The sequence below is a fragment of the Canis lupus genome, chromosome 6 (genome assembly GCF_003254725.2).
Source record: "Canis lupus dingo isolate Sandy chromosome 6, ASM325472v2, whole genome shotgun sequence".
NCBI lineage: Eukaryota > Metazoa > Chordata > Mammalia > Carnivora > Canidae > Canis > Canis lupus.
This window is the reverse complement of record NC_064248.1, coordinates 18,622,010-18,642,337: the sequence shown is the minus strand read 5'-3', so window position 1 is coordinate 18,642,337 and position 20,328 is coordinate 18,622,010. Positions and strand designations below refer to the sequence as shown.

At 48.9% G+C, this 20,328-nt stretch overlaps 1 protein-coding gene across 3 annotated transcripts in view; it reads right to left on the bottom strand.

Annotated features, from left to right (window-relative positions):
• GSG1L (GSG1 like) overlaps nucleotides 1-20,328 on the bottom strand; it is a 202,376-nt gene that overhangs the window by 121,256 nt on the left and 60,792 nt on the right. For all 3 annotated transcript variants that reach the window (XM_049111267.1, XM_049111266.1, XM_025415665.3), the window contains exon 2: nucleotides 10,259-10,306. In XM_049111267.1, the coding sequence (XP_048967224.1) occupies nucleotides 10,259-10,306 (48 nt within the window). The remainder of the gene's footprint in view (nucleotides 1-10,258; nucleotides 10,307-20,328) is intronic.

Below are 20,328 nucleotides of genomic sequence, written 5' to 3'. Positions count from 1 at the left end.
TCCTTCAAATTCTGCAGACCCCGTGCAGCTCAGCAAGTCTTATTCCCCACCCACCCCCCACCCCCTACTGCTGAAACCCCTGCTCAGATAGGCAAAGGGCTGGATTGAAGTGTCCAAGCTAATTTCTCACACTAAAGTATGATAAGACCACAGAGTCATTTAGAAATTTAAATTACCACTGTTTACACTTAAGAGAGTCTTCTCACCGTGGAGAAACTGTTTCCAATTATGAAACATGAAAGCTGGTCACCGTTTGGGGTTAATATGACGCTCTCTGAGAGACTGAGCAGGCGAGACTACCCAGACACCTAATTACCTGGAAAGATAATCTTGAATAATTGGAATTAGAGCAACTAAAGCAATTACTAGATGTTGTGATCTCCAGGAGCAGTCTTCCACCAGGCATCGGGATTTAAACACCTTTCGTAAGGGACCGTAATTAGAGAAATCCAGAATTTCAGAACAGAAAGTGACAGAAACGGCACTTCAGAATGAGGGAGGTGACAGGGCCCTGGAGAAAATGATGCTGGAGGGTTGTGGGAGGGGTGGGTGGGAGAAGAAAGGAGTGGGGGAGGGTAGGCAGGATGCTGCTGGAAAGATCTCAGCCTGGAGGGTGAGCCTGACTCTCACCTAACCCTGCTGTGTGACCTTGAGCGAGGCACTTAACCTCTCTGGACTCCACCCTCCTTCTACTTTTCAGTCATTCAGTAAATGACTGTTGTGCATCTGCCACGTGGACTCTTCTGCACATGCCATTCATTCTACCAGGAATGACAGTCCCTGGGCCCCTTATGCACCAGGAGGAATGCCATTCGGCCTTCAGGACCCTCATCACGTGGCACCCCTCCGCACAGCCTGCCAGACTCTCATCATCCCCTTCTGCAGCCCTCTGGCCACCCACCTGGGTCCCAGATCCACAGATGTGACTGTCCTCCCCATCAGTCCCCCACTAGAAGGCTCCTCAAGAGCAGAAGCCGGTGTGACTCCCCTCAGTGGCCTGGCTCCTGGCACACAGCCTGGCACGGAGGGATGCCACCCACTGGCCTGAGGCAAGGTGGATACAGCCACTGCGGCCCATCCCTGGAAGCAAGGCTGCAGTCCTCTCTGCCTCCAGGACTTAAATGACAGTGAGTGAGGTGGCCTGTGTCATGAGATTATTGAGAACGGCCAGGAAGCGATCTCTTTCGATAGGATTCCAGAGCTCTGCTACCTAAACGAACGGACTAGGGCCATTCAGATGATTGATGATTCCCACCCTTGGCCAAAGGGCTGCAAGAATTATCTTGATATTGTCTGGGAGTGGCAGGTGAGAGGGAACAACGGACGTGTCAACCACTGGGGCTGGTCTCCTGCCTCTTTGTGTTCATCTCGGTCTCAGGGGATGAAAGAATCAGAGCTCTCGTTTTGTCAGGCCCCAGACGGCAGGTATGTTCCCCGGAACTTAGAAGCATGGAGCAGGTGTGACTGATGAGGTCTGGGGGCAAAGGGAGGACTTTGCAGAGACAGGACCTTTGGGCTGGCTCGTGTTGGGTTGACAGTGAGCTCCCAAGGCAGACAGAGGGGAAAGACCCCCTGGGCTTAACACACGGGCACAGGATGCGCCGGCCACCCGGTGTGCTGGGGTGCACGCTGACCAGCGTGGGGCTCTGACGTCAGATCCCAGGCGGCTGTGAAAGTTGGGTGTCCTCTCCCTTTCCCCTGCCCAGCGTGTTCTGATCTACGCATGTTTCGGTTCTATGACATAAATCAATAAAATGCACTAAATAAATTAAGTGAGCAGCAGAATTGTAAATCGATTTCAGGCGCAGAACAGAGAGGTTGAGGAAACCAACAAGAAACTATTATAGAAACCGAAGTGAGAAATGACTCAGGCAGGACTCAGGATTGTGGCCGTGGAGCCACCACATTGCTACACATCCCCGAAATATTAAACAAATGAAACCTACAAGCTTTGGAGATTGTTTCACAAAAGGCTGCCAGCTGGTGGCTGCCAGAGATCCCAGCTGGGAAACAGGGGCGGGGAGCGGGGGTGGCTAACACAGCTCAGCCCAGGGCGGGTCAGAGGAGACCACAGCCTCCCGAGTCAGATTCCAGGTTTCTAAACCCAGATGGGCCACCCAGGGTCTACAACATGGTCCCTGTTCCGTCCTTCCTTCCTTCATTCATTCAACAGACCTTTACTAAATGCTTACTGTGTGCCAACCCCATCTGCCTGGGGCACAGGAGCCACCAGAAGGACCAGACCCAGTGCCTGTCCTCAGGGAGTGTCCAGTGTGATGGAGAAGATGATTCCAATGCAGAGCAATGGGGTCCTAATAGGACCAGTCACCATGGATACCTCTAGGTTCAGGCTGGCTTTTCAGACTAGGTCCTATCTGGGGCGCCTGGGTGGCCCAGTCAGTTGAGCATCGGACTCTTGATTTCGGCTCAGGTTGTGACCTCAGGGCCATGAGATGGAGCCCTGTGTTGGATGTGGAGCCTGCCTAGGGTTCTCTCTCTCCCTCTCCCTCTGTTCCACCCCCTCCCTTGCTCACTCTCTCTCTCAATCGAAGGAGAAGAAGAAGAAGAAGAAGAAGAAGAAGAAGAAGAAGAAGAAGAAGAAGAAGAAGAAGAAGAAGAAGAAGAAGAAGAAGGGGAGGAGGAGAGGAGAAGAAAGAGGAGGAGGAGGAGAAGTAGAAGAGCAAGAGGAAGAAGAGGAGGAAGAAGGAGAAGAGGTCATGTCTTAGGTGGGTTTTGAAGGATAAATAGAAGTTTTCCAAGGCACACAAGGGATGGTAAAGGTAAGTAGGCAGAGGGAACAGCATATGCAAAGGCACAGAGGCATGAAAGACAATGGGGACCTTGAGGGAAGTGTACTTGAGTGGGAAGGCAGGGCTGGAGCCCAGGGTCAATGTCAGGGATGGTAGGAAGTGGAATAAAAAAGGCAGACTAGCTCCAGATGGATCACAAAGGGAGATGAACTCCATATTAAAATATCCTGGCATATATAAAGTTTGGGAGCCAGGGAAGGGGTTCAGGCAGGATCCCGATACAATTGGATTTTCGCTTTAGGAGGATCATTTCGAATTCAGAAATGGGAAATTTTTGTTGCACTTTTTCTTAAAGTATCACATCCCGACAGCAAAAGTGCATCTACCGCAAGTATACAGCTTGATGAATTTTCATGAACGGAACACAGTCCACGTAACTAGCGGCCAGACCAAGAATCAGAACATCGCCAGCTGCCGGCGCCCTCTGCACTCCCCCCTCCAGTCTTCGTGGGCGACCACTGTCCTGACTTCTCACGGTGCAGACTCATTTTTGCCTGTTTTCCAGTTTTATATAAATGGAATCAGATAGGATGTGTTCTCTTGAAGCTGCTTTCCCTTGCTCAGACCCGTGCTGCCGTGAGCAGCTGAAGACTGTTCTCCCCGCTTGCTGAATCGTATTCCACCGTGAGTGCTGATGGGCACCGAGGAAGAGCAGACAGGCGGTTATCGGTTGCTGCTTGATGACGACTGTGAATCACGGGAGGCTCAATTAGCTCATTCATTCATTCGCTCATTCATTTTTCATTCATTTACAGGAGAGCACAGGCACCCCGTGAGGGAAAGCTCCAAACTGGGGTTTAGGAACTGGGGACATTCCGCACATCACACCTTGGACCAATCCTTACCGAGGCAGCCTGTTAATGATGTAAAGGCAGGAAAACCCAGACATCTTCAGGGACTCTCTGCAGAGATCTCGGGTGGCAAAATCTCGTCCCTCCTGCCTCTTCCATTGCAGGGTGGATTCTTTATTGCTCGGCTGGAGCCCTGCCAGGATGTCTGCTAACCATTTCCTTAGCTCTCTCCCACACCTGTAGGGCAGAGACTTCTGCCTCATTCATATTTGCACCCCCAATGCCTCGCCCAGAGCCTGCCATGTAGTGGGTACTCAGGAAATATCGGTCAGATTGGAAGGCATGTGTGAAAATGACTGGCATGCAGAGGCTGCCTGGTTGGTGTTTGGCAAGAGAAACCATCCAAACATTAAAGTCCCTCATGGAGAAATAAATAGGTCACTTTGGGAAGACAGTGACCAGGGGAGACCTTGACCAGCAAATCAGTGAGGCTCATGCACACATACGCACACATATGCACACATACACCCCGGAAATCCAGGTGAGCCGATTCCAGCACAACCAGGTGCCAGCCGTCCTTGAGGCCTGTGGTCAGTGTATTTCTTGCCTCATTGATGTTGGATGTAGCCGTGTGACTTTCTTTAGCCAATGGGATGACAGCAGACATGACGCAAGCAAAGGTCTAACATGTGTTTGTGCAGTTAGCTACCTTATTCTTTTTTTTTTTTTTTTAAGATTTTATTTATTTATCTGAGAGAGAGAGAAAGCACAGGTGGGAGGAGGCGCAGAGGCAGAGAGACAAGCAGACGGGCGGGGAGCCCAGTGTGGAGCTCAAACCCAAGACCCCAAGATCATGACCCAGGCTAAAGTCAGACACATAACCAAAGGAGCCACCCAGGTGCCCTGCCATCTTGCATGTCTGTCCCCTCTACCTGGCCTCCACAATGAACAAACGTGGAACAGACGTGAGTGAGCCCAGACTACATCCTGGGACCAACTCAATCCACAAACATGTGAGCAAAAAACAAAGGCTGAACGCCCCTGAGCTCCGGGAAGGCTTGTTACCCAGCATTACGGTGGATGTTGCTGACTAGTACGCTAGGTTTGAAGACTACCCACTGGCCATGGGAGGGGAATCTGGCCATAGGGAGGGGAATCTTGCCCCAGCAAATAAGAGACTGAGATTTTGAGAGACAAGGGAAGAGGAAGACAAGGCAGTGCGAGACGCATTTTCTCTGCATTCTCAATATCAAGTTCACAACCTACAGACACTGCTGTTTGTCTGCATTTGCCCATTTCATCTTTATAAATTGCTCGGGTATCTTTAATTCACCGTCCTCCGCCGCCTCCCAGAGCCTGCTGGGCAGAACTTTGTTCAAGTCTTATTCTACTATTCTGCGAGTGCAACTCCAGAGTGGGGCTGGGCCCCCGAGGCCCAGAGGTAAATAAGAAACCACGGCTATCCTCAGAGGGCCCCGGACCTGTGAAGGAGAAAGATGTGCATACGAGTGACTCATCTACTATGACACTGAAGTCCTGAGGTACAGTGAAGGCACAATCTGAGCGTCCATCTATAGGACTGCCTGCGTAAACAGTTCCTACGTGAGCACGTGATGGAAATTTATATAATTGTTCCAAAAGATGAAGATGGTTTTAGGTATTGATATGAAAAGCAATTTATGATTTTATATATATGTGTGTGTGTGTGCCTATCTATCTATCTATCTATCTATCTATCTATCATCTTCAAGGGCTAATAACCAAACCATTATTAGAGAATATCTAGCGTGTGGGTTCCTAAGAGATTTTCATTCCTCATTTTTGTATTTAAAGATTGTTACAATTTTTATAACGAGAGTGCATACTATTAAAATCCATGTTCATTTTTCTCCCATTCAATGGGTGTTGGGGAGCGCCTACAGAGCCAGGCTTTGCTCCTGGGTACCAGAGACAGGGTGAGTCACAAAGGAGACAAAATCCCTGCCCTCGTGGAGCTGACACTCTGTCAGGTAAGCACTGAATACGCTGTAGGCAGTAATAAGTGACGTGCAGGGGTGGAAATGGACTTGGCAGGAAACAGGGCTGTGATAAGAGGATGCTCAAGGAAGGCTTCCCTGTGGCTGTGACATTGGAACAGAAGCCTGCATGATGAGGAGGGACCAGCTGTGCAGAGAGCTGAGAGAACAGTTCTGGGAGCAGGGAACAAGTGCAAAGGTCCTGAGGCACACACGTGTTTGGCTGACCCAAGGAACAGGAAGGATCTGGGGGAGCTGGGAGTGTGGAGTGTGGTGAAGGAGGGGAGGGAAATTGCAAGAGATGAGATCCAGAAGTTCGGGGCCAGATCCCACAGACCTCACAGGCTGGGTGGGGTGAGCACGTTTGCTTTTTCTCTGAGCCAGTTGGAAGCCAAGGGAGGACTTTAAACAGGGATTCACATGAGATGACTTATGCTTTAAAAAGATCATTCTGGCACAAGTGAATCAAGGGGGCAAGAACTGAAGGAGGTAAGCAGTTAAGAGATTGTGGCAGGAATCCAGATGAAAAATGGATGTGGCTTAGGCTAGTATAAAACAAAAAGATATTTCCCATGTGAAGCACAAAACTACAATGGTCAGGCACAAACTAAGAAAAACGCGTGCCATGGTAAAAAGACAGATCACAGACAAATATTTTTCCAGGGGACAGGGTCGGGAAGCAAGAGGCAAGAGGATATTGGAAAAAATGGCAAAGAGGGAGTGCCGTTCGTGAAGGGTCTTGAAGCAGGACTGTGGTTTGCCAGGCAGAAGGTCAGGAAAAGAAGGGGAACACTAGTCTAAGAACACCCTAAGTTCAGCTCAGAGGTCTTGGTGAAGGAGAAGGGGAAGTATAGCCCAGCACACATCCTCACACATGCATACACACACATGTGCATGCACATCCAGGGCTCTATGCACACACACACATGTGCATTCACACATCCATGCATCTATGCACATGTGCACACACATCCAGGTATCTGTGCACACACACATCCATGCATCTTTGCACGTGCACACACACATCCGTGCATGCTTGCACAGACACACACCATGGATCTCTGCATATGCACACACACCCATGCACAAACACATACGCATGCATCTATGCACATGTACACACTTTGATCTGTGCACCCATGTACAGGGCCCCACACTCACCAGCATGTAAGCATACACACAAGACACACGTGCACACATTCTCACAGCAGTACCTGCTCAGACATACACACACTGACTCCTGACCACACACTACACATACCACACACACACAAACACTTGCTCATTCACAGTGTCTTGGAGGCCTACTTTTTCAGCAGAAGAACCAGGCATTTACAAGCCAAACTGCTCAGGTTCAAACTCCAGGGTCCTAACTGTATGACCTCAGGCAAGTCAATTCACTCTTTGCCTCAGTTTCCTCACCTGTAAAATGAGGATTAAAATAAGCCGATGGATGTAAAGCTCTCAGAACAGCACCTGGCACACAATAAGCACTGCATAAAAGGCAGTTAGTGTGAGTGCCATGATTATTACCATATCTGGCAGATCAGAAGGTAAGTCACAGAGGGAGTGGGCGCAGGGACAGGAATGCAGGAGAAGAGTGTGCGTTGGGAGAGAACACACGTGGGCTCGAACACCAGCCCCAGATTCTCGGTGTGGCCTTGAACCACTCACTCCATCTCTGCAGCTCGGGGTTCTCATCTGAAACGGACAGCCGTGGTGAGAGGTGCGCAGAGGGATGGTCCCGTGAGCCCACCTGCCCGCAGGCATCTAGGGAGGGCCAGGCGGGGGGTGCTTGGGGAGAGGCCGCGGAGCTGCACGACAAACCCCACCGATCCCAGGGACAGCTGAAGTGCTCGGCAGGCAGCGAGTACGTGAAAATCGTCCTGCCACTTGGCGGCAAAGCCAGCCCACTCAGCCTTCTTATAAACATTTTTATATACACAGCCAGAAGGTCCTTGGCGGGGCGACCAAGCCCTGAAAGAAAAATCACGAGGCCAGTAAAACACAAAGATACAATCTTTCTGGGGCCCTCAGGCCTCATAAGAGAAGCAGGCATAAAGGTCAAATGCCTCGATGAGGTATGCGGACACACATGGACACACTCCACACACGCTCACACGTGCACACACACACATATGCGTGCTTACCCAGGCACACAAGAGGAAGCACACTCACACAGGCACGCACGTGTACACACAGGAGATCCACGCACACCTACTCACGGGAGCACCTGCTCGGGCATGTGCACACTCACCCTCAACCCACTGTACACACGCATTGACATGTGCACACAGAGGCCATGCCTCCTGGATGCCAGATGTGAGGCACAGGTGGCCCTGCAGCTCCATGGCCTTGGGGGTTACTGGAGTTGGCCGAACACTGGCAAGGGGCCGCCTCCAGGTACAGGCTTGTAAGACGCAGGTTGACGGAGGGGTCTGAAGCATGGGCTCTGCCCTGCATGAGAAGTTCCTTTGTAAACAACAAACAATGCTTACTTGTACGTCAATAAAAAGAAATCATGGACACAAAACCTGATAATCCCTCCTCTTAATTAGAACTAGGCTCAGCAAACTCAGGGGTTGGCCAACTTTTACAAGGCCAGACAGCAAATATCTTAGGATTTTGCAGGACAGACCATCACAAGCACTCGGCTCTGCCCCTAGAGTGCAAAAGCAGCCGCAGACAACCCATACACGAGTGGGTTGGCTTCAAGTCTGTAAGGCTCAGATTCTGCATCTGGCAGTGGGGTGACTTTGTCAGCCGCTCCTCACAAAGTTGTGGGGGGCTTCTCAGTTAATGCAGCGCCTGGCACATGGGGACTGCCCAGTGCATATCCACCATGTAGGCTTTTTTTTTTTTTAAGATTTCATTTATTTATTCGTGAGAGACACACAGAGAGAGGCAGAGACACAGGCAGAGGGAGAAGCAGGCTCCATGCAGGGAGCCCGACATGGGACTCGATCCTGGGACCCCAGGATCATGCCCTGGGCTGAAGACAGACACTCAACCGCTGAGCCACCTGGGTGTCCCTCCACCATCTAGGTATTAGCAGCAGTATTCCTAAGGCTTCTTGACCTCAGTTTGGAAGCTGGGGCCCAGCTGCTCAGCTCGAAACTTCAGGGTGGCCTCCTGTGATAGCCAAGCAGGGCACGGTCGCTGGGAAGCCAGGTGAGGAGGTAGTGCCCCACCACTGCCGAAAGTCTGCTATTGGGGGAGGTGGCTGGGCCTCTTCCTGGGTCTGAGGGTCCCCAACTCACAAGCTGCCACTTGCCTGGAGCTCTCCAAGGGGACAGTGTCCGAGAGACAGAAACATCACTCGCCTCTGTGACACATAGCCCCCTTGCCAGTACCCCTTTTGCCAACATCTAGCCTTCAGGTCCCTGACCCTCCAGACACTGCAGGGCAGCCACAAGCCCAGCCCCACCAGCAGGGGACGTGACTGGCCCCAAGCCCTGGACTAAAGCATTTCTCTTGAGTCAGGCATGATGAAATCCCCCCTGTTGGGGCAGTATCTAGGACTGGACTTCTGCCTCAGTTTCCCCACCCCGAGGCCCAGAACCAGAGCCTTCTCCTAATCTCCAGGCTGTTTGAAGACATCAGCACACCTGCTCTCCTTGCACATCCTCCTCGGTGGCAGGGGGGAGGCAGGTTGAGGAGGCAGCCATGCCCTCATGTTCCTTTGGCAGCACATCCTCCAGAATCTGCTCTCTCACTCTCCCTTAATAATAAAACCCCAGCCTTAGCTGAGCACGTTGCCAGGTTGCCAGGATAACAATCTCATTTCCCAGCCTCCCTGTAGCTGAGTCTGGCCCTGGGATCAAATTCTGGCCGAGGCAACATGAGCAGGTACTGTGGGCAACTTCTAGAAACCTTGGAGTTGACACACAAGCTTGACCCTTTCTCCTTTGCCCCCCCTAAGCTGCTGCCTGGAAGGCAGGTGTGACAGCTGGAGCTCCAGCTGCCATCTTAGATTATGAAGACAAAAGCACAGAGATGATGGAGAAGGTCATCAAGGTCTGGATCCTGAGAACTTCATGGAGCAGAGCCACCTGGACTGCCTACTTTCAAACTTTTATAGAAGCAATGCGCATTTCTCCTCTGAAGTTGGCTACTTTGGACCACCATTCCCTACAGCTAAAGCTAATCCTACAGCCGTGCTCCCCCTACACGCGAGCTGCGGCCAGCCCCTGACCATTCTACTCTGAGCGTCGCTGAGGGTCAGCATCTCTGCTCTTGGGCCCCATGCACAGGGAGTGACAGACACAGGACAGCCTGTTTCCCGCCCCTGAGGACAAATCCTGCAGTTGGATGCAGCGCCCCCAACACTGGTCTAGCCTCACTCCGACATCCACACACCTATCCCACCTCCCCCCCAATCCTGGTGTGGACTGGGACATGGAAGCATTATGACTCTCGGGACTGTCCCACTTAGGGGAACGACAGGATGGGCCTCCACCTGCCTTTCTCCCCTTCCCAACCGCTCGAGAAACTTGAAGCTTTGCAGGATTATGGGTCTCTGGGGAGCCGTCACCCAGTGGTGCTGCTGGAGAAACCCTCACGGGGCTGCGGGAAGCCACCTGGGCAGGAAGTGTCTCTGAAGGGCGCTGGGCTTGCACACCTGAGCGGGGGCCACACTTACCCTTCTCCGATGCCGGGGCCAGGTCAATGAAACTGCGACATTTTTCACCTTCAAAAAGAAAAGAAGGGTTTCAGAATGTGAGAGGAAGTGATAGCTTCAGGCACCCCTCCCCTTCGCTGAGCCTTGTCACCGAGCAGGACGTGGGGCCCGAGTATCTCTATCCCTTATTCCCGGAAACCCAAGGAAACTGTGGGCAGCGAATCTGCAAACTCAGCCAAACAGCACCAGGGATGTCACCTCCGCTCTTACCCCCGATCCAACCTGCCCAAGCATGTGGCTCACACTTGCTCCAAGCCCTCGGTCCCCTTCCACAGCCCTCACCCCGTCCAGACCCAGCAGGATGAGGACAGCCCCTCGCTAGGCTCCCCAGGGGCCTCCACACTGCTGCTGCCGCCCGGGAGATGCTTTCAGGACACACAGCTCTGATCACGTCACACACGCACACAGGCACATATACTTCCGCTCAAACCCTCTGATGACTCCCTGAAGAATGATGCCCCAAGTTTCTTCACGGAGACCCCTGCACTCAGCCCTGACACTCCTCATGCCCCCTCCACCACGAAGCCTCACCCGTGCTGTTCCCACTGCTGGGGACACGCTTCCCCTCCCATGAGCTCTCACGGCCCCCTGGCCCTCTCTGACACCCAGTCACCTTATGGTTCCACTCTTCGTATGATTCTTAGGTGGATGACCCACAGGTTGTGAGCGCCATGAGGGTGTGCATCCCCAGCTCAGGAAGTGGCAACTCCATCCTCCCTCATGCTCAGGCCAAAACCTTGGCATCAACCTTGATTTCTCCCTTTGTCTCACACCTCCACATTCGATCTGTGGCTCTGGCGTGGCGGTGTATCTAGAATCCAATCACCTCTCACCCCCTCCGTTGCTCCAGCCACCATCTCCACTTAGATGATGGTGGTAGCCTCTGCCCGGGTCTCCCTGTTACTGCCCTTCTCCATACAGTGGCCAGCGGATCCTGTTATAACCTAGGATGGATTATTATGTCCTTCTCTGTTCAGAACACAGAATGAGAACCCAAGTCCTCCTCGTGACCCACAGGGTCATCACCTCCCTAACCTCATCTCCTACCAGCTTCCCCTTCACTCACTTGGCTCTGTCCACACTGATCTCCTTCCCGATCCTTAAATGTGCCAGGTATACCTCTGCCTCAGGTAGCATTTTTACCTCAGATAGTTGAATGGTTTACCCTTCCTCCTTTTTATCACCTTCCTCAAATGTTACCTTCTCAGGGGGACCTTCCCCAGCCAATTTTTAATATTCCAAAGGTCCCTGCCCTGACTGCCCAAGCTGTCTTCCTGCTGGACCCTTACCACCTAAAACAGGGTCTGGTACATATGAAGGCATAATACATATTTGCTGAAGGAGCATATGAATGAATAAACCAAAGAGTGACTGGACAAAGAGATGAGCAAATGAATGAATGAATGTCTTACACCCAAACTTTCAATCTTTAAGAAACTCTAAGTCTGTCTCTCCCAGGCCTCCTTGACGCTGGGCACCATGCTGACCAGGACACGGTGATGAGCAAGACGGCCCGGCCTCCAGGCCCTCTGTCACAAAGGCAGCACACACAGCAACCTGCCAGAGGGACAATGTTGCCCACAAATCCAGATGAGAACCAGAAGAGCTGGCCGTGCCGGGCTCACAGCCCACAGAGCAACAATCAGATGGGCCAGATGCTGCCCCCTTCAGATGGAGGACAGGCCCTGGAGTCTGCCACAGTCCCCGCCGCTCCCCGCTGTTTTCCCTCTAGCCTCCCCTGAAGCCACCCAGCCAGTCCCTGGGACACTAGGTCGGAAGACCTTTAGGGTCAGCTTGCAACCCCTGGCTTAAGGATTTTACTGCTAATCCCAGCAAGGATATAGATTTCATGTCAAAATGGAACCAATGTGAGTTGGGCGGGGGGCGGGGGGGTGGAAAGGATCTGGAAGCTTTCAGCATTCTCAATTCATGTGTCTGCTTGAAGCTTCCTAAGTTCTTCTCTAAGAAGCTCCCTGGAAGCCCCCTTGGGATCCTGAGTGTCCTTCCAGCCCCATACAAATGCAAATCAGACAAGAGGAATGTTGGCAGATGAGGCTGAGAAGGAAGGCAAGGGCCAGATCACAAAGGGTCTTGAGTGCCAAGCTAAGGAGTAGACTCCTGTCTTGTTTACATCATCCCATCCAAAGAATCATGAGGCCACAGGTGGCTGGATGGTGCTCCTGTGGCTTCCTCCCCGGGGCTCTATGCTGAGACACAGGACCCTTACCTCCCTTCATGGATCAAGAAAACAAGGCCCAGGGCCACTGCATGACCACCTGGGACCACACAGCAAGTCAGAGGTACCAAGATTAGAACCCACTGAAAGAGATGTTTGCTGACAGCCAAGAACTGGAAAGCAGGATAAAAAAAAATAAGAATCAGTAGTATGCTAGAATGGATATATTTGAATGAATTGTTTCTAAGTTTCTTTACTGTTATATTGTTTTCTCAAAATCTGGAGAGAGAAAACATTAATGGTCAAATTCAGACCAACACCCAGGGCCATGTTCAGACCTTGTGGATCCTAGGCACTTTGACCTATTGGGGTCCTTCCTAAATTAAAAAAAATTGAATTAAAAATTACATTTTACAATTGCGTTGGCTAAAAACAAATATATTAACACTACATATTAAGATTTCTCTTCACCTAAAAGCTTATCTTTTTCTTCCAATTTTTTAAAAGATTTTATTTATTTATTCATGAGAGACACAGGGAGAGAGGCAGAGACAAGGCAGAGGGAGAAGCAGGCTCTCTTCAGGGAGCCTGATGTGGGACTCGATCCCAGCTCATCATGCCCTGAGCTGAAGGCAAGCGCTCAACCACTGAGCCACCCAGGTGCCCTTTTTTTTTTAAAAGAATTAAAAGAATTAAAACTTGTGTATACATCCATGAAAGCATCGTGAGTCCTTGGCTCTGTGCCGCTGGATGAGAGGGAGAAGCGGCCCTACAGCTCCGGGTCTCCCAGCTCCCCCATTATTGTCTTCCCACCACCACTGGGCTCCCGATGATAGGTAAAGTTGATGTGCTAAGCATTTTGCCTTCTCTTCTTCAACAGTTTTGCTGAGATATGATTCACATGCCATACGATTCACCAACGTAAAGCTGACAGTTTAAAGGTTTATTGTATATTCTTAGTATATTCACAAGACTGCGTGACCATCACCACAATCAATTTTAGAACGCATTCGTTACCCCCCAAAAAGAAACGCCATACCTATTACCAGTCAGCCCCATTTCCCCCAATCCTCCCAGCACTGGGTAACCCCTGATCTATTTTTCTTCTCTATAGATTTGCCTATTCTGGTTATTTCACACAAATGGAATCATACAATACGTGATCCTTTGTGTCTGGCTTCTTTCCCTTAGCATAATGTTTTCAAGGTTCATCTATGTTGTGGCATGAATCAGTACTTTGTTCCTTTTTTAAGGCTGAATAATGTTCCATGGTACAGCTACATCACATTATGTTTATCTTCATCAGTTAATGGATTTCGGGTTTGTTTCCACTTTTTTGGCTATTGATGAACTTTCATGTAACAAGATTTTGTGGGGACAAGTTTTCATTTCTCTTAGGTCTATACCTAGGAGTGGAAATGCTGGGTCATGTGGAAGTTCTATTGACCCTTATTGGGAACTATGAGACTCTTTTCCAAAGTAGACATGGTGTTTTACATTCCCACTAGCTATGTGTCTATATATAAGGGTTCCAATTTCTCCACATCTTTGTCACCACTTGTTATTGTATCTTTTTTGTATATATCATAGGCATCCTTCCAGGTGGGAAGTGGTACCTCAGTGCAGTTTTGATTTGTACATCCCCAGTGACTAGTAATGTTAAGCATCTTTCCATGTGCTTCTTGGCCATTTGCATGTCATCTTTGGAGAAATTCAGATCCTTTGCCCATTTTTAATTGGATTATTTTGTCATTTTATTATTGAGTTCTAAGAGTGCTTTATATATTCTGCATACATATACCTTATCGGATATCCAACTTGCAAAAATTTTGTCCCATTCTGTGAATAGTCATTCCGCTCTCTTGATGGTGTCCTTTGAAGCACAAGAGTTTTAAATTTCGATGAAGCCCAATTTATCTATTTCTCTTTTGTTGCTTTTCCTTTTGTGTCATAGCTCAGAAGGCTTTGCCTGACTCAACATCATGAAGATTTAGTCTTATTCTTTTATTATTTTAACTCTTACCTTTAGGTTTATCATCTATTTGATGTTGACTTATGTGCATGGTGTACAAAAAGTGTCCAACTCTATTCTTTTGCACGTGGATATCCAGTTGTCTCAGCCCATTTGTTGAAAGGCTATTCTTTCCCCCATTGAATTGTCCTGGCACCCTTGTCAAAAAATAACTGACTATAAATGGGAGGGTTTATTATGTTCTCTCAGTTCTATTCCATTGATCTATCTATATACCTATCCTTATACTGGTACTACACTGTTTTTTATTTGAAATTGAATGAGTCCTCCAACTTTGTGTTTCATTTTTAAGATGATTTTGGCTAATCTGGGTCCTTTGAATTTCCATATAAATTTTATTTTTTTTAAAGATTCACTTATTTATTGGTGGGGCAGAGGCAGAGGGAGACAGAGAGAAAATGTCCAGCAGACTCCTTGCTGAGTGCAGAGTCCAATGTGGGGCTCAATCCCATGACCCTGAGATCATGGCCTGAGCTGAAATCAAGAGTCAGACACTTAACTGATTGAGCCACCCAGGCACCCCTCCATATAGATTTTAGAATCAACTTGTCAATTTCTGGGAGGGGGGAGGGGGAATGCCAGTTGGATTTTTTTTTTAAGATTTTTATTTCTTGATAATCTCTATACCCAACATGGGCTTGAATTTACAACCCAGAGATCGAGTCATGTACTCTACTAATTGAGCCAGCCAGGCACCTCATCGTTAGAATTTTAATAGGGATTGCACTGAGTCTGTAGATCAATTTAGGGGAATATTGCCGCCTTAATAATATTAAGTCTTCCAGCCCATGAACATGGAATGTCTGTCCATTTATTTATATATTTATATCTTCTTTAATTTCTTCTAATAATGTTCTGTAGTTTATGGAATATAAATAGGTCTTGCACTTATTTTGTTAGATTTATTCTTAAGAATTTTATTCTTTTCGGTTATTGTACATAGAATTGTTTTCTTAATTTCATTTTCAGTTTGTTCATTGCTAGGGTATAAAAATATGATTATTTTTGTATACTGACCTTGTGCTCTGCAATCTTGCTAAATTCGCTTATAAGTTCTAGTAGTTTTCAGTAGATTCTCAGGATTTACTATATACAAGATCATGCCATCCACAAATAGAGGTAGTTTTACTTCTTCCTTTCCAATCTTGATGCCTTTTATTTCTTTTTCTTGTCTAATTGCTCTAGCTAAAATCTCCAGCATAATGTTGAATAGAAGTGGCAAGAGCAAACGTCCTTGTCTTGTTCCTGATCTTAAGGAGAAAAGCACTCATTCTTATACCATTAAGTATGATGTTTGCTGCAGGATTTTCATAGATAATCTTTATCAGGTTGAAGACATTCCTCCTATTCCTGGTTTGTTGAGTGGTTTTATCATAAAAGTGTGTTTGCCTTCTCTTTAATCTCATAATAACCTGCAATGATGTAGCTCTGAGAATCCCCATTTAGAGACAAGCAAGCTGAGGCTCTGAGCTTTCAATGACTTGCCCAAGACCACACAGCCAGTAATGATGGAGCAGGACTCAGTCCAAGTCTATAGACTCCAAACTCCATGCCCTAAAGTTTTTCCAGCTATGTACTCAGTTTCCATGTAAGAATTTCCTACTGCAGCCAGCCATTCCCACTGTGTAGAGCTTCCAGATCCTGAAAGGAATCCCCCAAGAACATATCCCCCCCATGCAGACAGGGAAAATCCACCAGGGGCCAAATAAAATGGCTCTCGCATTTCTATTTCTGCTACATGGACAAGACCAAATGGATGATGTTTGAACAGAGATGGTCAAACTTGGCCCACACTGTCTATTCAGGACAATGCTGAAGTTTAAGAAAAAATCATAGTAATGACATAAGGAAGACTGGCTATTTTGATGGTCAGCAAGTCTATTACTTGATATCCAAACACAGAGAGGAGTTTTTTTCTCCAAACCCCTATTCTTCATGATAAAAATTAGCTAACCGTTTGTGTGAAAGATATCAAACTGTACCAAATTGTCTTATTGCTTTTAGAAGTAGCCTTTAAAACATCTTTGTCAATTATCCTTAAGTTGATATGTTTAACTAAGGGATTTAATTGGGGTATAAAATTAAAGACAAGAGCACTTTATCTCTTTAGACTGAGGCTTGTCAATTAGATCATGGAGCTGTGGCATGTTACTGCCACCTGATGGCAGCGTACCTTCTGTGAACTGTGGACCGTGAAAGCTGGGAAGAATCCTAGAGGTCATCCAATTTAAGTGGCTCTCAGCCCTGGGAACCCCATGCCCTACCCACAGAGACCCTGATTTAATTGATCGGTGTGGGGCCTAAACTTCAGGGAGGTTTTAAAAACTCCCTGATTCCAACACGCAGCTAGGCTGAGATTCACATCCCAATCTGATGGTTTTTTTTAAAGAATTTATTGATTTATTCATGAGAGATACAGAGAGAGGCGGAGACACAGGCAGAGGGAGAAGCAGGCCCCATACAGGGAGCCCGATGCGGGACTCAATCCCCGGAATGTGGGATCACGCCCTGAGCTGAAGGCAGACGCTCACCCCCTGAGCCACCCAGGCGTCCCTCCAATCTGGTTCATTAAAAAAAAACTATTTTCAACATTAGAAAAACAGTAAGTTATCTTTAGTGACAGCTCATGTTATCAAAATGGACATGCCTTCAAACAGCACTATCTGGGAAGTAGGATAGCAGAGTGGCCAAGAGTCTGAGTTCTGGGATCAGCAGAGCTGGGTTCAAATCCTGACCCTGTCATTTCCTTCCACATGAGTCCCCAGTCTTTCTGTGCCTTGATTCCTTGACTGTTTCATGGGTATGGCACCTGTGGGAGCGTTGTAAAGTCCTGATACGGCCACAGAGCTTAGACATGGTGCCTAGCACAGAGTGGGTGCTTAGGAAATGGGTGGCCGTCCATTTGGCCATTGGTGTCTGCTGTCCAATGGAGAGGAGAGCAGACTGATGTACGGTGGTGGGTGGAGGAAGGGAGTGGGGCTCAGAGCAGGGGCCCTAGACCCACCTGGGTTCAGCTTAACTCCATCACTTACTAGATGTATGACTCCACATTAACCTTCTGGTGCCTCAGTTTCCCTATCTATAAAGTGAAAGCCACCAATGCTAGTGTTTCTAAGTACTGATAACAGGGTGGATCAGTAGGGGTTGGTGCCAACCACCAGGTGTACAGCGAGGACAGCTCAGTGAGCAGGAGACCACACTGCCAAGTGGCATCTGCGGGAATGTATAGTTCCCTTATGAGCCCGTGCCCAGGATGTGGCCCTGCACTGCCCATTATCTCCACCAAACCCATGGGCATTGTTTAGTAATTGCCTCATTTTTGCCCCTTGAAGATGCTCTTTCTCCCATTGCTACCTCCACTGATTCCCTTTGGCTCACAGTGAGTTACTAAAAATTGAGAAGGCGAAAGAGAGCATCTCCTCCCCAGGAAGGAGAGTCCCCTAAAGACCCACTGTGTTCCCAGAGGCTCACTGGAGCCAGCTCAATGCTCACCCTAGTTTCCCACAAGGAAGACTATCTTGTTCACCAACCACCTACCCTCACCCCCAAAAAGATGTCTCCCTGCTCTGAATTTCCAGCATTTTATCACAGTATCTTTCATTATATTGTCTCATTCTCCCTCAGGCACAGCTTGGCCCCTCTGGCTTGAACTCCTTTGGGGCTGTACACGGCAGATCTCCCCACCAGCAGGTGGAAGCTAGAACATTATGTTACCCAAGATCCAGGATCCAGTGACCCAAGGAGAGCCCAGAGTGAACACTATGCTAAGAACCTGGCCGGCATCACAACTGAATGAGGTCACTATCCATCCCCATTTTACAGATGAGGAAGTCAAGCTCATGTAGGCAAAGGGACCTCCTCAAGGTCACACAGCCAAGAAGTAGCAGAATCAAGATGGGGGCTCAGGTCCATGTCTTTCTAAAACTCTTTCCATCATTCAAAGGATTGGCTTGTCCAGAATAAGACACAGGGGCACCTGGTGGCTTAGTTGGCTATGTGTCTGCCTTTGGCTCAGGTCATGATGCTAGGGTCCTGGGATCGAGCCCCACAGTGGACTACCTGCTCAGCTGGGGTTTGCTTCTCCCTCTGCCTCTGCCTTTCCCCAAGCTCAAGCTCTCTCTCACCCTCTCTCTCTCTCTCTCTCTCAAATAAAAATAAAATCTTTTAAAAAAAAAAGAAAAAAAGAAGTAGGACAGAGACTCAGGACATTTCACAGCCACATGAGATTTTTGGGCTCAGGTAAATCAACAGTGTCTCCGAAATGTCCTTTTAAAACATTTTATTATGAGAAATTCCCATCTTGTACAAAACCAGAGAGACTAGTGCAAGGAGCCCTACGTTCCCCCATCCCCAGCTTGGAAACTGTCACGTCACGGCCAGTCTTGTTTCTTTACCCCGTAGCCCCCACCATATAGAGTTATCTTGAAACAAATCCCAGAAGTTGTGTCTAAATGTCTTTTTGAAGGGTTTGCTCCCTTGCTCAGAAAAGACAAATGGAAGATCGTTTCTTCCCAGACCCTGTGACATCACCTTAGAGAGCTGGTGGCTTTTTGCAGCGAGGGAATAAAACACATAACCCAAGAGGGCCCGACCTGCCCTCCTTGCTGGCTGCAGAATTCTGACCCCCTGTCTGCAGGGACCCCGCTGAGCTAAGAGCAGGGATGGGGGAACCTCGGAAATCTCCCTGGGCACAGCAGCTTGAGCTTCGTCAGCCGGCACTTCGAGCCTGCACCAAGGAGAGCACCTGGCACGCGTCCCCGGCAGAAACGAGGCTTCCAGGAATCCGCCCTGGACACAACCGGCCAGGTCACAGCTGCCTCGGCTCAGGCTCACCACTCAGGCCTGAAGCCAGGGATCTCACCCGTGGTCCCTCCTCCAGGCCCAGTTTACTTGAGAAAAAGGCTGGTGTGTGGTGACGACGAGCAGAGCCAAGTGCACCAGGGTGCAGGGAGGCCAGCAGGGTGTGCTCCCTGGTGAGAGCTCTCCTGGTGAGAAGCTCGGGCTCTGACTTCATAGAGATGGGAGTTCAAATCCCAGCTCTGCCATCTGCTAACTGTGGAGGACTGGGGGGGAACGATGGGTTTTGTTTGGTTGTTTTTTGTTTTGTTTTGTTTTTGCCAGTAAAGGGTGATCATTCCCACCTTATGGGGTTGCTCGAGGGCCAAACGAGGTAAAACAAGACATCACCACTTAGGATTTAAACCAGGCAACACAGGGCACCGGGGTGGCTCAGTGGTTAAGCGTCTGTCCTTCAGCTCAGGGTATGATCCGGGGGTCCTGGGATCGAGCCCTGTGTTGGGTACCCAGGCCTGCTTCTCCCTCTGCCTGTCTCTGCCTCTCTCTGCCTCTCTGTTTCTCATGAATAAATAAATAAAATCTTTAAAAAATAAAAAATAAACCAGGCAACATCTGCAGGAGGGCCAGCACGATATGCTGATACCCACACTCCCACTGTCACTCATCAGAGTTCTCAAGGCTCCGTCCTTGAAAAAGGTGCTCTTCAGAGGCAAATGGAGGTGTCTGGGCTCAGAAGCCATAAGACATGAGTTCAAATCCCTCCTCTGCCTCTTCTTAGCCACATGATCTCAGAGAGTGACTTTATCTTTTGGATCCTTTTCCTCCCTCACCTGCCAAATGGAAGTCATCGGGTACCTGCCTTCTAGGTTCACAAAAAGGAGAACAGGGGAGTGCATGAAACCGTCCTTTGCTTGGCTTTGTAAATAAGAGTCATTTTTGATTTTTGCTTCCTTCCCTGGATTCTAAGTTAAAGACACATTGCAGTCTTCCAGAAGAGAGTTGGGAAGTCTTCCCAAGCCAGAAGCA